The 16378-nt window shown below is 52.2% G+C and overlaps 2 protein-coding genes across 4 annotated transcripts in view; one reads left to right on the top strand and one right to left on the bottom strand.

Moving 5' to 3' along the window:
• Positions 1 to 1941, bottom strand: part of SDSL (serine dehydratase like) — a 28191-nt gene extending 26250 nt beyond the window's left edge. The window contains exon 1 of the mRNA XM_054006738.1: positions 1742 to 1941. The gene's annotated coding sequence lies outside the window, so the exon portion shown is untranslated. The remainder of the gene's footprint in view (positions 1 to 1741) is intronic.
• LOC128824862 (L-serine dehydratase/L-threonine deaminase-like) lies at positions 1110 to 16010 on the top strand. Of its 3 annotated transcripts, none has more exons than XM_054006736.1 (9): positions 1110 to 1431; positions 1574 to 1699; positions 4895 to 5055; positions 5798 to 5837; positions 6376 to 6515; positions 6721 to 6812; positions 7846 to 8073; positions 8834 to 8958; positions 15589 to 16010. In XM_054006736.1, exons 2-9 carry the CDS (start codon positions 1630 to 1632, stop codon positions 15672 to 15674), a joined length of 942 nt encoding a protein of 313 aa, XP_053862711.1. In that variant the 5' UTR covers positions 1110 to 1431; positions 1574 to 1629; the 3' UTR covers positions 15675 to 16010. The 3 variants fall into 3 exon arrangements, with proteins under 3 accessions (XP_053862711.1, XP_053862709.1, XP_053862710.1); XM_054006734.1 differs by lacking the exon at positions 15589 to 16010 and adding an exon at positions 10832 to 12450; XM_054006735.1 differs by lacking the exons at positions 1574 to 1699; positions 15589 to 16010 and adding an exon at positions 10832 to 12450 and having other exon boundaries at positions 1112 to 1431.
• Positions 16011 to 16378: the final 368 nt, after the last annotated feature.

Raw genomic sequence — 16378 nt, 5'->3', positions numbered from 1 at the left:
AGTGGGGTAAGTGAGATGAGACTGTGGCCCTCTAGGTCTACAACACTCCCTGAAAAAGCACCAACTGGGACAAAATGCAGCAGCCCCTCGCTAGGTCATCATGTGCCTCCACCCCCCACCCACCCCGGTATCTGCTCTCCGTACCATGTCCCCACTGAATAGCGAGTCCAGGGCAAGGCTTCTGTCCTCACACTCAGCACCCTCCCTGTGACTGGCCCAGGCTACCGGAGTGACGCCACCATCACAACCACACAGAACAGCTAAGCTCCCCCCAGAACTACATAACTATGAATGTATATGGGGAGGCTCAGAGGGCAGGAGACAGAACTTTCAGACCAACTGGAACGTAGACTTTGGAACTCCCTGCCACAAGAGTTCCCAGGCTCACCATTTTCAGAACTAAATTCAAAAAACTCTCTCTGACTTAGCTTTCCCTATTCAACACACCCGCACTCTCTAGCTCACCTCCTGCCCCAAACAGAATACCAAACCAATCCAGCATTTGTTTCTACAGGCTGGGAATGAACGGAGATTAGTATTGTTATTTCTCATTTGAAATAGTTGGGAGGTGCCGGTAGATGGAGGCAGGAGGCCCATAAAGCTAACTGACTTGTGATCACACAAAATCAAGAGCAAATAGAACCCTGAAGTCCTGCCCCATTTAATCATTTCATGACACTGCCTCTTAAAAAGTAACTAACTATAGAGATGCAAACGTTCCAAAGTCTGGAGGCGAAGCGGGAGTGAGAGAAAGATGGGGGTAGGAGAGAGAATACAAATAAGCCAGGTTTGGAGAAGCAGTGAGCTCCGGGTTATGAACTCCCTTCGTCTGTTCCAGTCCCTTGCGTGCATTTCTCTGAGCCAGCAAGGGGACTGGCTGGCCTTGTGAAAGCAAAAGGGCCCCCCTGCCTTTCCCCCTAATCATAATTCCAGACCTAGCTCTTCAACCTGGTTTGAGCCGGCTCAGAAACATCTGATGCAAGGAACCTTTGTCTGAGCAATGTCCCTCCCCAGCGTGCGTCACCCTCCTTTTGGCAGGGGAGTGCCTGAAATAGGCTCTTTTCCTTTTGCACAGAGCCTGAAGAATTCCCCCTCCCTGACCTCTTCCCTTTTGGTATGGTTGCTGCTGGTTTCCCTTTAGCTGGAATCTCTCTGCTGAGCAGGGGAGGGGAATGACATCAGAGGCAAGGGGGTGTGGGGGGGTGCCCCATTCCCCAATTGGCCACCAAGCACAAACCATGGGCCTATAAAACTTGCCAAGGGACTAGCATCCTCCAATGAGACCGTGGCTCCACAGATTACCCTAGCTGCCGAGAAGGGACCACAGGAGACCGGCAGCCTTGCTCACTCCTGCACTGAACAGCTGCAGCCTCTAAGCCATCAGGGCACACATTAGCTAAAGGCCCTGCCGCTCTGCTCTAACGCTAACCGGTAAGTGCCTTCACTTTCTTCCTTTCCCAGCACACAGTGAGATTATCATCTGTTACTAATACATACATAGGAAGGTGTGGTCAGCGCACAGGGCTGGAAGCACTTGTGTTCTAATCCCAGCTCTGACACTGACTCCTTCTAGGGTCGTGGGCAAGTGACTGCATCATTCCGTGCCTCAGTTTCCCCATCTACGCATTGATGATAACAGCATTTCCCTGGCTGAGAGGGCTGTTGGGTGGCTGGATTCAAGCTTCAGAAGAGAGGTTTGGTGAGCTGAATTAGGGAAGGTTTCAGAAGTGCTCCTACTTACCTATTGTGCTTTCATCACCGTAGCAGCTGAAGATCTTTGAAGAGGAAGGACAGTCATTTTCAAAACTGGCCCCTGATTTTTTGATTGTCTCGGTTTCTTTGGTGCCTGACCTGAGATTTCTTTTAGGCCAGAATAAGTGGCCACTTCTTCACAAAACTGTCCCTCAACTGCTTTGTCCAGTGCAAGTCCAGTAATGACTGATCGGGTTCCTGTGACGGGCTAGGCAGCTGCTTAAACCTATGCGGAGTCAGGCAGCACCACGGGGCTCTGCACACTTTTAACAGTAATAAGCAGGATTCCAAAGGAGGTTGCTTCGCTGTCTCTCCCTCACACACAGGCTGCCCCATGCCTCTTCTCCCTGCTGGATCTCTGGGGACCTCTCCCCCATTCCTCCCTTCCTTTTCCAGCTTTTAACTCCCAAGTCCCTGCACTTCTGCCAGTGCCTGTCTAACCAAGAAGGACTCACTTTGGAGCCACAGGCAGCCGGATGGCCATAGCAGATGCTGTGGGGCAATGGTGTAGCCTTCTCCTCTCTTCCCTCCCCACCCTCTGACCCAGCCCCAGGTGCCAAGCGACTTGCTTCACAGGGATGGTCTGTTTGTGTATTTCCCCTGGCAAATGATCCTCCAGGGGGATCAGCTGTAAATGGGATGGCACTGAGGTAAGGCCCAGAGCTAAGAGAAGGGTTTACAGCAGCATTGCAGCGGGGGGATCTCTTTCAGCTCCGAGACCGTGTCCCCCCTGCAAATAGGCTGTCCCTGAGTTAGCAGCAGGATCTTTGCCTTGTGCATGTCTACAGAATGAAATCCCCTGGTTGGACTCATGTCTGAAGACAGATGCAGTGCGGGCAGTAGCAGGGTTAGTTTCACACACACATGCCCCAACATTGTGCCTCTGTCTCCACTTCTGGGACGAGATAGGAGTTCAGAACCATGGTATGGTCAGTCCTCTGCCTAGATGCTAACTAGGCCCACTTAGGGGGGTGGACTGCGGTGACGGAACGGGATAGAAACCCCTAAGTCTCTCCACACAGAGCTAGGTGGGAATGCTACACAGGAGGCCCTGATCTCCACAGCTGGTTGGGAATTTTTCACCAAAACATCTTTCCATCTGAAAATGCTGATTTGTCAAAAATGAAACTTTTCCTAGGAAAAGGTCAGTCTTGAGAAATGTTTCGACTGAAAATTTTTTTTAACAAAGTTTCAAAATTGCCAAAATGTTTCATTTTGCCATGTTCTAAATAAAAAAAGTCCAGTTTGCCAATTCAAAATAACTGTTTCAACTTTTAAGCTAATTATAAGTAAAAAAATAATGATCAAAATTGGAACAAAACATGTAAATTGACCAGAACCAAAATTTGTGTCAGATTTTTAATTTGTGGGAATTTTCAAGTTTGACATTTTGTCCTGATTCGGGAAGGGAACATTTTTTGATATCGCAAAAGTTTTCATGGACCAAGAAAACCATACTGCTGGCCAGATCTACTCTTTACTAATAATTACTGATTCATGGAGCTGGGGTAACAACAAACAACAACAAAATCACAACCTCCCCCCCCACCTCCCAATCCCACAACAAACAATGGCTTTTTGACCAAATCAAAAAATTTTGTTTGGCTGAAATTTTTCAAAGAAAACTGAGAAACATTCATGTGTGTTTCTTTTGGATGCAGTGAGAGGAAAAAAGGGGGCAAAAAAACAAAAAGCATTTTTATATAGGTATAAAAATCCCTAAAATTCGGTGGAAAAAATTAGCACAAAATGAAAACAATTTCAAGTTTCTCATGGAAGAAAAAAAACTTTGCGTTTTTTGACCAGCTCCACTGATGTATCAAATCAGTGCATTCTAAGGAGATTATAGACAAAAATGAAGGGAGGTCTTTGACCCCCAAAGAACCTACCTTCCAGACATACCGATAGACAAGGGATGGGGGGCAGTGATTGAGTGTGCCAGGTTAACCATGCTAGCCAAGTGTCTTATGTCCCCCTCTAGTGGCTGGTCCATGTAGAGGATAAAAGCCCACTACTGCTGTTAAGCTACTGTAACTCAAGTGGCAGCAGCAAGGAGGACCCTGGAGGCCCCAATTTGCAATCCTGCTGATGGCCTGTGGTGGGGATGTTACACAGGCATCTTACTAGCTCCATGGTCTGTTTTGCGGGTGTCATTTACTCCCCGTCATCGAGGGGAAAAGGTGGGTTTATAGACGATGCCATGTTTTGAGAAGATTATCGAAGGGTGAGTGAGGGCAGGAACATGGCAGACTGCCCACGCCTAGCAGGCCACGTGGAAGACAGGACAGGAGTGGAAGAAAGACACAAATGGACGATGGAGCTTGGGATACAATCTACTGACTGACCTGGGGTCACATGGGAGTGGCACTCAAGCCAGGTCTGGATTTGGCCCCTCAAGCTGAAAGGCTCCATATCCCATTCCCCCCAGTGCAGTTCATCCTGAATGATATCTGTCACACACAGGGACACAAAGTGCTTAGCCAAAGGGAGCCATAAGCTAAGGGGCAAAGGAAGATTTTAATGTGAAAATCTACAGAGAGAATGGGATTCGGACAAATCCGGCAGACACAGTCCAGCATGGCCTGCAACTGGGGAGCACAGAGGGGACCAGATCTACACCAAGAGCTGAGAAGAGGGAGTGGATGGACCTGAGGTCACGGTGGTTGGATAGAGGTGGCCAGAGAGAGCCTTGGGAGGGTGACATTTTGGGCAGGGACCCATGTACCCCAGGGCAAATTGGGTGTCAATTCTGCAACAAGATCCCCTGGTTATTTGATGTTGGTTCCACACTTGCATTGTGACACAGATTCTTTTGCATTGTCCACGTGGGAGAAGGGAGAAGCTGGAACAGCTGGGTAGGGGGACTTGGGGCTTTTTATGCCTAGGGAGGAGGTAATTTGGAGGTGAGGCATAAATAAATTAGCTGAAATGATCAGCAGTGAAACAGTTAACCATCCCGATACTTGAGCCATTATTAGGCTTCAGTGTCAACAGTTCATTGAAACGAATGGGCAGCTCACACCTCTATAAAATGGGAACTGAGACCCCGGAGCATAAATCCATAGCAAGAAGTGGGTTCCATGGTAAACCCACAGAATATCCTGGGTCCTGATGATGGGTCTTATTTCCCTTATTCCCTCAGAGCCCAGCATGACTTCTGCCAGGAGCTTGCATGTGAACACGCCCCTGAGGGACAGCGTCCCGCTCTCCAAGGTGGCTGGCACCAACGTCTACCTGAAGCTGGACAATGCTCAGCCCACAGGCTCCTTTAAAATCCGGGGCATCGGCCACCTCTGTAAAATGGTACGGACTCTGAGCGGCACTGCCAAGGGCACAATGTTCAATTGGTGGGGAAAGAAGATTGCAGAGCCAAGCTGGATTGTGCCATTGCTGGCCAGGGGGGTGGGGGTGGAGAGACGGCGGGTAGCTGGGAATCTGGGATCCATTTGCAGCAGACACATCAATCCAGTTTGGGCATTCCCTGCAGCAATCCCATATACTGTAGGGAGCATTAGCCCATGAAGCCTGACCTCTAACTAGCGGTGACTAAGGATAACCTGGCCTGGATTCCTCTGCGCACCTGGAATGGACTCTGGTGCAACCCCTAGGAGGGGAAGGACCTGGCCTGGATTCCTGTGCCCACCTGGAGTGGACACTACCTATGCTCCCTACATCTCTCCAACTGGCTGCCGTTGAGCAGCAGACTCCAGCAGTCCCATAGCAGACACCTGATCCTGGGCGGGCGCCCACCGAGCCATCTGCTCTCAGACTGGAAGAGGAGGGTGGAAATTGCTGAGACTCCACATTATTGGGGCTGCGGGAGCAGAAGGGAGGCTGCTGCTTGGCCTTGCGTGGCCATGGTGGCTTTGATGGTGATGCAGAGACTCTACGGTAGGGGCTGACGAGAGGCATAAAAGGAGAATGACCTGAAGTATCCAAGGGGTTGGAGGGGTTAGACTGCAGAGAGAGGAGCAGCTCTCGTGCAGTCACCAGCGGAGGCCACGTTCACTCCCACTCACTCCTTCCTCTTGCTTTGTCTCCACAGTGGGCGGAGAGAGGCTGCGAGCGCTTCGTATGCTCCTCAGGTGAGATACACCAACCCAGGGCCTGGCTCCCTGAGGAGGCGGGTGGCTGTGTCACACCCAAGCCCATACTGCCCCAGAAACTCATGGGTGCTAGCTCCTCTCCTTGGGCCTGGATGTAAATAATGCCCACAAGGATGCCCAGGAATCCAAATCCAGGCTGCCTCCTGCTGGCTGGTGCTGCTATTGGTGGGACAATTGCCAAAAGAAGAGAAGCCCCAGTGATGGTATTGGTGTGGGTCATGCGAGGGTGGCAACAGGGCTTTAGACATCTTTGGTCACATGGGAAATGCAATGTTGAGCTCCTGGGAGGTTACAATCCTCCCCACCTCCCCGCCACACCCTGACACTGTCTTCCTGTTGGGGTGCTGCAAGATTCCCACACCTCCTGAAACTCCTGGGCAGCCGCCAGGCTTGGGGAGGGCCAAAGGAGAAGAGGGCAGAGGGACACACTGCTTTGGGAGGCACCGGAGGCAGCACCGTGGCTTCTACTGCACAATGGGATGCAGGAAACCATGAGGCCCAATGTGGTTGCTTTTAGGTGGCAATGCTGGCCTGGCAGCTGCCTACTCTGCCAGGAAACTGGGCATCCCAGCCACCATCCTTGTGCCCACGTCCACGCCAGCTTTCACCATCGAGCGGCTGAAGGACGAGGGGGCCACTGTCTGCATTGTGGGAGAGGTAGGTATGTGCATGGCTGGGTGAGGGGGTATATGAGAGACAGCAGACTGCCTGCCTGGGGTGAGAGCCTCAATATCTCCCCCCACCATGCCCCAGAGCCAGGACTGGGACAGATCTGCAGAGGGAGCTGCCCCACTGGCTGTGAGGTTCATGGTTCCGTCCATAAGCCTCTGTGAGTGGCTAATAAAACGTCTCTTCTCTGCAGATGCTGGATGAGACCATAGAACAAGCCAAGGAGCTGGTGAAGAACAACCCTGGCTGGGTCTATGTGCCCCCTTTCGATGATCCCCTCATCTGGTACGTGGCCTGAGGGAGGGGTGGACACCAGAGGCTGGAAGGCTTCGTTTTAGCCATTGCTGCCTATTAACATCCCTGCTAGCCTGAGTCACCGTGGGCCGAGATTAAATCCGGCTGCATGCAGCCCCAACAAGGTCATTCTGTGTGGTACACAAGGGGGTGGACTATCTAAGCAGAGTTCAGAGCGGTAGCCTTGTTAGTCTGTATCAGCAAAAAGAACGAGGAGTCCTTGTGGCACCTTAGAGACTAACAAATTTATCTGGGCATCAGCTTTCACCCTCTGGTTGGACTGCGATGGTGTGGCCACCATCTCTTGGCGCACCAGGCGTGGGATCCAGCATGGAGAGAGAGTGCATGTCTATTGACCACCCACTGTTGTGGCCCACGCACCACATGGTGAATCTCTAAAGTCAGCGCATCCACAGAAGCTGGTGCCACCAGCCTAGCCTGGATAGCTGTGCATTGAACCTGGGTTGGGAGCTAAAGGATGTAAGAAAGGGAATCCACGCCCATTTCCATGTTCGTTCAGATCTGGGCTTCCCCGGCACTGATACGCCCCACCCGTGCCCTAAAAACAACAGCTGCGTCTCAGTACCATTGGGACAAGTGCCTTAGAAAGTCCTATAGCTGGGAAGACTTACAGGGATCCTCCCACCACAGGACCTCAGCCTGCTTGTCCACACAACCCCTGGCCTTCTAGTTCTCACACCTGGGCCTCTTCTGAGGTGTCACTCGTCCCCATAGGCAGCGAGACGCAGCCTGAGCCGCGTGACTCTTTCAAAGCTGAAATGGTCTCAGGCTGCTAAACCAAAGTATCCCAGACTGGGGGAGACCCAGCTTCTCTGATGTTGGAGTGAACCAAGAGTAACTCCACTGAACTCAGGGGGATGACACTGGTGTCACCGAGAAGAATCAAGACCTGTATTTTCCAGGCTCTTCTAGAGAAACGGGGTCAGGACTGTTGATCTCGGGTCATCTCTAGCCATGGCCTTCCCTTCCCCTGGTCCCATTCCCACTTGCTATCTCCCTGTAGGGAAGGCCACACGTCCATAGTGAAGGAGCTGAAGGAAGACTTGGACTCCAAGCCTGGGGCGCTGGCCCTGTCTGTGGGAGGCGGCGGGATGCTGTGCGGAGTGGTCCAGGGCCTCCGGGAGGCAGGCTGGGAGGATGTGCCCATTGTTGCCATGGAGACCAAAGGGGCGCACAGCCTGAATGCGGCCATGGCTGCTGGGCAGCTGGTGACGCTGCCAGAAATCACCAGGTGAGTGAGGGGAGGAGAGCGAACGGGAGCGCTCGGCCTGTGACCCGATGTTAAGGGAAAGGAGCCGTGGCTTGGGGTGGGCTAGGCAGAACCACGGCTTGGGGGCTGATGGAGGAGACACTTGAGGCAGCAGCCTCACGATTCCCCTCCCTGTTCTCTACAGTCTACATGTCTTGGATGTTATTTGGGTTTGACTTACTCCTCCCATGGGGCTCCTCCACCCAGCCCCCTCCTGTGCATAGCACAACAATGCTGCCCCACTGGGGGGCAAAGTTCTCTGGGCACTGCAGATGGGGGTAAGCACTTGGGCCCAGAGCTACAAAATTAAGCTCCTTTGCGCTCTAGGGAGAGGTAGGAACCAGGCTTCACCAGCAGGTAACGCATGCCACGGACAGCCAATGGCAGCAAGGGAGAACTGAAAGGGCTGTCTGTCCAATCAGAGACAGGGGCCAAGGGAAGATGCTCAGACAAGGGATTGCTCAGCGCTACCCAATGTGGTAGCAGCACTAAAGCTGGGGCACTCCGTCCTGTACAGAGAGATGCAGCATGAAAGCAGGGATCCTTGCTCTGGCAAGGGGAATGTGTGTGGGGGGGGTCAGTGAGGCCCCACCCCAAGATCCCACAGGGTCCTGCCTGAAAAAAACCTGGCTGCCTGCATGCTCGCAGGGATAGAGAGCGCTGACCTTACAAGGGTATGCTGTGGGGACTCCATCATCACCAGCTGAGGTGTCTCTTTCCTCTTCTCCTCTCCTGGCTGCAGCGTCGCAAAGACCCTGGGGGCAAAGACGGTGGGAGCGGAGACACTGAAGCTGGCCCGAGAGCACCCAGTCTTCTCAGAGGTCGTCACGGACCAGGAGGCAGTCATGGCCATCGAAAAGTTTGTGGGTATGTAACAGCCTCCCCCCCTCAGACAGCAACACACCAAAGGAGGGTCCTTTGTTCCAGGGCATTGCTGCTCCCCAGAGGTGAAGAGAAACATTTAAAATAGCCCCGCTGACCATGGCCGGGGGGTTCTAGTCATACAGCACGGCAGGGACGGTCTGTGTCCCATTAATTTGTCAAGTCATCCCCACACAATGACTGCCCATTTCCCTGCAGGTTTCAGGCTCCTCACCCTTCTGCCCATCCCCAAGCAGGTGCTGCCCCAGTACCAGATTGTGCCTGTAACAGGCCAAGGCCTCCTGCTGCCTCCTAGTGGCAGGTACACATCCCTGCAGGTCTCACAAATCATTATAGAGCCCACTAGACTAGAGAGACAACATGGATGAGGTCATAGCTTTCATTAGACCAGCTTCTGTTGGTGAGAGAGATGCGCTTTCCAGCTACACAGACAGACAGAGCTCTTCTTCAGGTCTGGGGAACAAGTGTCAGAGCTAAATACAGGGTGGAACAGATTGTTTAGCATAAGTAGTTAACATCTATTTCAGGGGACCTTTCAAGGTAAAGTGGCCCATTAATATCCCTCCAAGCATGGGAGGAAGGGGGAGAAGGCAGCAGGGAGGAAGGGGGTTGTTAGTGGGTTACAGATTGCTGTAATAAGCCATAAATCCAGTGTCTGTTCAGTCCATGATTTTTAGTATCTAGCAAAGTTATGAATTTAAGCTCCCCGGCTCACCTTTTGAAAGGGTTGTGCGGGTTTCCTTTGAGGAGGAGGAGGGCTGAGGGATCCGCTCTAGAGTGATCACTTTGTGAAAAGTGTCCCCCACAGGTGACAGGGTGTTTTAAAACCCACCGGAAGAACCTAGCCAGGGCTCCTCTCCCAGCCCAAAACAAAAATGTCACACGGGACTGCTTCTCCAGATCCTTCCTAAATCTCAGGCCACTCCCCTTCCTGATGTGCAGGAGCACTGGATTCTCCCCTTCCCACTCACCCTGACAAATGAAGCTTTTAAACAGTCCTCCCCAGGCCTTGGCTTTTAAACCTGAACCCCAAACAATTACCCCCCCCAGGGCTTTCCTCTGAGATTCTTTCTGCCTGCTGCCACCCAGACCTTTGCCTGGGTCCTCTTTATAGAAAGCACGCCTGGCCCCACCCACCTGGGACAGATGCCACCAACTGAAGTAGCACCAGGTGGGCTAAATTGGCCCCACTGAGAAGCAGCAAAGGAACTGGTCCCCTTGCCTCTTAAAGGGGCAATGCATCCTGTGACTGCCAATGAGAATGCCTCTCCTGCAACCCGCTGTGTTCCCTAGAGCCACAGCTGTCCCCGCGTCCCTGACAGGCTAACAAGCCTCCCTCCACGCGCTGACCCTATCCCCTCCCTGCTTCCTCGCTCAGAAACGGCCTGTGGGGCGGAGGAGGGGAATCCGACAGAGCAAGCGAGAGCGCCCCCTGCTGTTCATTACCCCGGGGGGTGGTCAGTTAGGTCCTGCGTGGCCCTGACTACAGGGGAGAGCAGTGGCTGCGTTGACCGTGGCCAAACAGGTCATTCTCTCCTAGCTTTGCCCTTGGGAGGGGAAGAGCCCCCCACAGGCTTTTCCAGCCCGTTTGTGGCTTGTTCTCTCCACTGGCCCTTCCCCCGAGAGCTGTCATGGATCAAGGACAACTTCCCCCCTCACCCCCCCGTCGGCGCCTTGAAGCTGGTGAGCCCCCTCCCCGTTCAAGGGCCAGCAGCTCACCACCTGGGGCAGCCAGCTCCATGTCACCCCCCACTCCTGCTAGCTGAGGCCTCCTGCCCTGGGATGGGCGAGTGACCCCAAGGCCGCTCGGAGCACCAGTTACCCCCTCCCTCATCTCTCCTCCACCCCCCCCGTGCAGACGATGAGAAGATCCTGGTGGAGCCGGCCTGCGGGGCGGCGCTGGCTGCCGTCTACAGCGGCGTGGTGCAGAGGCTGCAGGCGGAGGGGAAACTGGGCCGTGCCCTGGGCTCCCTGGTGATCATCGTGTGCGGGGGCAACAACATCACGTTGGCCCAGCTGCAGCGTCTCAAGGAGCAGCTGGGCATCCAGAACGTCATGGCGGCCTAGGCTGGCAGGGCACCACACGGGGGGGAGGGGCGGGGGAGGGACGGGAGCTCTGGAGTTTTATCCAGGGCCTTATTTTAAGCGTGGGATGCTGGTTTTAACAGTCAGCACATTGGCAACGATGTTCGTTTCTAACTTGTGGTCACGTCACGTCACCTCGCCTCGAGCGCTGGAGCACACGGGTGGAGGCTAAACCTAGGGCTCCCAACCTGCCTACAACTTCCAGGCAGGGGTTCGTCCCCAGCCCCTGAGCAGGAAGGAATCTCCCCCAAGGTCCACACCTCCGCACGCTGCTGTGCATTATTATCGACATCTGTTCCAGGAGCCCCTCCAGGCCTGCTTGGAGATCAGGGCCCTGTTGTGGCAGGCACTGCCCAGACACGTAGTGAGAGACTGCCAGCTCTTTGGGAGCAGGGTCTATCTAGCCCGACAAAGGACAGGAAAGAGGCCCGGAGAGAGGAAGTGATTTTGCCCAAGGTCACCCGGCTGAGTCAGGAATAAACCCAGGTCTCCTAGCTCCTTCTCCACTGCCCTGACCACCAGGTCATGCTGGGTAACTGACTCACCTTCTGCAACACCGGGGCATGTTTAGTCTGAAGAAGACTTGGGGGGAGTCGGGGACCTGATCGCAGTCTTCAGATATGTTATAAAGAGGCTGTGATCACTGTTCTCCGTGTCCACTGGCAGTAGGACAAGAAGAACAGGGCTTAATCTGCAGGGAGAGAGATTCAGGTTAGATTAGATATTAGGAAAGACTTTCGAACGCTAAGGACAGTTAAGCTCTGGAATACGCTTCCAAGGGAGGCTTTTAAAAACAGGTTGGACAAACACCACTCAGGGGTGGGCTAGGTTTACTTGGTCCTGCCTCAGAGCAGGGGGCTGGGCTCGAGGTCCCATCCCGCCATCGATTTCTGAGATTCTCAGAGGTGAGCTCCCAGGGCTGGATGGACGGTAGCTCTGTTTTGGCATAGCCAGGAGACCCACTACCAAACTAGATCAACCACTGGGTTGGTCTGATCTGGCCTGCCGCAGTGGGCTGATCCTTACCTTGATGAAAGCTTGAGCTGGTGTAAAATACCATTGGAATTCCTCGCCTAGCGGTTGCACAGCCCATGCCTTCTGGGGAGGTCCCTCATGCCTGTTGGTTTAGCATCACTGTCTTACCAGCCTGGACCTCTTAGCATGGAGCGGAGAGCAGGCTGGGTCAATCTCTCTGGACCGACTACCTCTTTCACTTCATTGCCTACGCTGCCAGCTGCAGTTGTCGGGGAAGGTTTTGTGTAACGTGAGGTTAGTCTGAGGCATGAGTATTGGATGTTGTAGCCAGAATTCAGCATGCCTTAACATGCTGGCTTTTCTAATAGTGTCCACTATTTAACTTTTTGCATGTAAAAAAAACCACCTGTATTTCTATACGGCTGCGTCCCTCGTTTGTTTCCAGACAGAGCTGCACGACCATTTTAAGTGAGGCTGCCCCGGTGTCACCATCTTGGGATTTTATCTCGCCTCTACTCCTTGGAGAACCTGAGCGCCTCATAACAGCCCTGTGAAGCAGGGCAGGGCTGTTACCCCATTGTATACATGGAAATCTGAGGCACATAGAGATAAATGACTTGCCCAAGGTCATCCAGAAAGTCTGTGGCAGAGCAAGAAATGGAACTCAGGTCGCTAGCTGATACCCTAACCCCTGGACCATCCTCCCTCTCTGCTGTGGGAATGTAACAACTCTTTTCCGTAGGAGTTTGAATCCAGAAACTTTTGTACCAAAGCACAGGCCCCTGCCACCTGAGTTAAGGGAATAGCTCCATTAACTATCGGGGCAGTAGTAGGTTTTTATCCTTTAAGTCAGTGGTTTCTCACTTTTGCAGCCTGAAGGCTGAACATATTGTGACACACAAGGTCAAGGGCTAGAGTTTATAAATTGGGAGGTAATTCTTGTGTCCTGATCTGCACCTTTTGTGCTGCTCAGGTGGGGCAAAGGGAAGAAAAGTCTGATTTCCCCCCCCCCACCCCAATGTAAGACAGTCCCCATTGGCTCAGAGCCAGCATAGCTGGCTCCTCTACCTCCCTCTTTGGAAGTCCTGCAGTGTTAGGTAGAGTGGCTGGTTTCTGGCTGTCTCCAGCTGGCATGTGATCCCTAGGAGGCTGTTGCCACTTGGTGAAAGGCAGAGCAACCCCAAGGCTGCTCAAACCAGAATTGGGGCAGAGCCTCTTTCCTCACCTCTCCTATGATGGCCTGTGTGGGAGACAGGAGGTATCATGTGCAAGGAGCATCCCTTGTCTCAGGCAGAGCCAGTAACCCTCCTCTCCTACACTCCCTTGGGCTCCCACAGCCCAGCAGCAGGGCAGAAAGAACCACTCTCACCTCCTTCCTCTGCAATACTGCAGGCCACCAGCGGGGGCAGTGCTGAGAAACTGCATTCCCAGCTCACACTGCAGCTGCTACCGGGGCAGCAGTGGGAGATGGCTGGGGATGGGTAGCCCCCCCTTCTGTCTCCCTGCAGCAACAGGGCTTATTTAAACCTTGCGGCTTAAAAAAAAAAAAAAAAGCACCACAGACCAGGGCTCAGGGAGCACACTTCAACTCACAAGGGCCACAGGTTGGACACTGCGGCTGGATGTGGACCCAGCCACTAGAGGGAGACAAAACACACTCAGCCAACGTGTCACAGGAAGTGACACAACAGCCATGCCCCTCCAGCCTTTAACAGGGACAAACAGATGTGGGTGCTGTTTAGTAAGTGACCAAACCCATCCTGGAGAGACCGCCCTGCTCTGTTTTCTCTCACCCAGAACCGCCTGCATTTAAGGTGGGAGGGGAGCAAAACACGAGAGGCCTCAAGCAAGATCACCACTGGGGAGAGCACAGGGTGTTTTTCTCCTCCTTAGCAGGCAGCATGGGCATTGAATATAAAATGGCAGCTGCCTGGCACTGTGAAGTTCAGAAAACAAGATGGTGTCAGTAATAAACCTCCAGATTTGCCCAACTCCTCAGAATGATTAGTTACTAACCTCGTGGCCTATTTTCTAATGCCGCAGGCCTGACGGGCTGGGAGGATTCCTGCCAGTTAGGTACAGTTGCTGGGCACCCAGACAGTGTTTGCAATCTAATCATTGCAGCAGTGTGAAAGTGCATGAGCCCCTACAAGTGAAAAGCACCAGGAGTCCGGGTGTCAATCCCAAGCATCCACAAAATCATTACACTGATTTAAAAATCATGACATTAAAAAATATATAATAAAAAAAGGATTTTTTTTAAATTTTGTCTTCTGGTTTCCTAGCCTTCAGGATGCACTACTAGGGTCATAGCTTCAAGATTTCTCCTGCAACCCGGAGCACTAGAAATTTACATCTTTTAAAAATGAAAGCAAAGGTTTTTCTCTAATCACATGACCAGAAGCTGGGGTTTTGAGCAGCGCAGCTGATATCTCAGGAGCTGGCCACACTGCAAATGTGAACGAGACACACACGGCTACTTAGATTCTTGATGAGAGAAACACCGGGAGGAAACGAACAGCAGAAATAAGTGCCAAGACATGTTAGCAATCCCGCTGATTTGATGGCATTACTGATACTAGGATTCACATTGATCTGTAAAGAAGGGTTTTTTAAAACCCCTATGATCTTTCCCTTTTTAATCCCCTTGAAATCAACCCATTCTGCTCAGTCAAACAGAGAGGTCTGTCTGGGAACGCTGGGTGATGTCTTTGAAAGTGCTATCCCTGTGCTGGGCTCTTACGGCTAAGGCAAAATTGTCTGTCCCCTTTCATTCTATGTTTCCGAGAATCGGTGGGTGGCGGAAATTCCTTCTAGGGAGGAAAGAGATTGACAAGCTCTCTGTGACCCCACCTCTCCCCCCTTCTCTTGCTCAGCTGTTGCTGGATTTAAAAGCAGGCACTGAGATTCCCCATCTATACCCTACATCCATTCTGCCATGGACTGGCCCCTAAAGGAGCTCTCTGCAGAGGTCTCTTTGGGTTTCCAGAGGAGGAAACTGCATAGACATGCCCTTTGGGTTGACAGCAATGGACTCTCATGGCGTTAGAGTAAGCTGATGCCATTGGGTGGGTTAGCAGCACGGGGGTTGAACCTGTGACTTCGGAATCCAAACCCAGGAGTTTCTAGTGCTAGATTAGTGAGGGGTTGGGCAGATAAATACATTACACATTGTGAGGTGCTCAGATAACTGGCCCCCATCACCATGCTAAGTACCATACCTTGCTCCATCGATTATAAGGGATTATTGTGAACAGCGAGTCGGACCTCCTGTAGAACAGGGCACAGGATGCCCCTGAATTAATTCCTGTTTGAACGAAGGCAGCTCTTTAGAAAAACATCCCAGCTTGATTTTAAAAAACTCCAGGGATGGAGAATCCACCACAACACACGGTAAATTGTTCCACTGGTGAATTAATCTCGGTGTTAAAAACGTGCTCCTCATTCTCGCCTGAATTTCTCTAGCTTCAACTTCCAGCCACTGGATTTGTTACACCTTTGTCTGCTAGACTGAAGAGTCCTCTAGCTACTCTCAAATTTCTTTTCCCTGTATAGGTACTCGAGGTAGATACATAGACAGACGGAGAGTCCGAACAAATCCTCTCAGCTGGGGTGTCCTTCACCCACCCAACCCAGCCTGAAGGGCTGACCAAGGCGAGACCACTGAAGGGTGAGAAATAAAGCAGGGCAGGAAATGCAAATTATTTTGCCAAAACACCAAAAAAGTCCATTGTTTTCTTAACTGGCCCATGCACATTTTTCAGTTTTAAAACCCCCCTGAAAACAGTTCAATTTTCTGTACAAACGTTTGGGTTTCAGAAAAACTGGTATTTTGACATAAAAACCTAAACAGAAAGAAATTCCACATTCAGTTTTGAATTTTTCACCCAAATGCTGTAAAATGGTTACCAAAATGAAAATATTTCACTAAAAATGTTTATTCAGTCAAAAAAAATAAACCAGTTTTTGTTTAAAAACTAGAAGGTGCATTGAAACAAGAGCCCCCCACCCCACCCCACCCCACCCCGCTATTCTGCAGGAGTAGCACTGAGGGCGGCGGGCAGCAGAAACCGCTGCACGGAAAGACGCTGGTAAACCAGCTAAGGCCTTGATGGGGTTCGAGGTAGGACGCTGGTGCTTTAGTTGGAGATGCACAAGGCTCTGAGCTGGATCCAGGGGGGTTGGAAAGTGGGGGGTTCTTTTAGGCCCCACCTCCAGCCATCTGCTGAGGCCTAGAATCCCCCCAGCCCTCCAAAAAGACAAGATGAGAGCTGGGGGTGGGCAGAACCTGACCTTCAGTCCAAACGGGTTTGGGTGAAGGGGGTATCTGAACGCAGCTGAACAA

The sequence above is a fragment of the Malaclemys terrapin genome, chromosome 16, assembly GCF_027887155.1.
Source record: "Malaclemys terrapin pileata isolate rMalTer1 chromosome 16, rMalTer1.hap1, whole genome shotgun sequence".
NCBI classification, from domain to species: domain Eukaryota; kingdom Metazoa; phylum Chordata; order Testudines; family Emydidae; genus Malaclemys; species Malaclemys terrapin.
The sequence above is the reverse complement of the archived record's forward strand: the minus strand, read 5'-3'. Positions and strand labels throughout refer to the sequence as shown.

What these genes read in the sequence shown, in the direction of transcription:
- LOC128824862 (XM_054006734.1), top strand. Translation starts at nt 1,630, where the DNA reads ATGATAACAGCATTTCCCTGGCTGAGAGGGCTGTTGGGTGGCTGGATT. An exon ending in AGCTTCAGAAGAGAGGTTTG is followed by an intron (nt 1,700 to 4,894) that starts GTGAGCTGAATT and finishes TTATTCCCTCAG; the next exon opens with AGCCCAGCATGACTTCTGCC. An exon ending in GCGCTTCGTATGCTCCTCAG is followed by an intron (nt 5,838 to 6,375) that starts GTGAGATACACC and finishes GGTTGCTTTTAG; the next exon opens with GTGGCAATGCTGGCCTGGCA.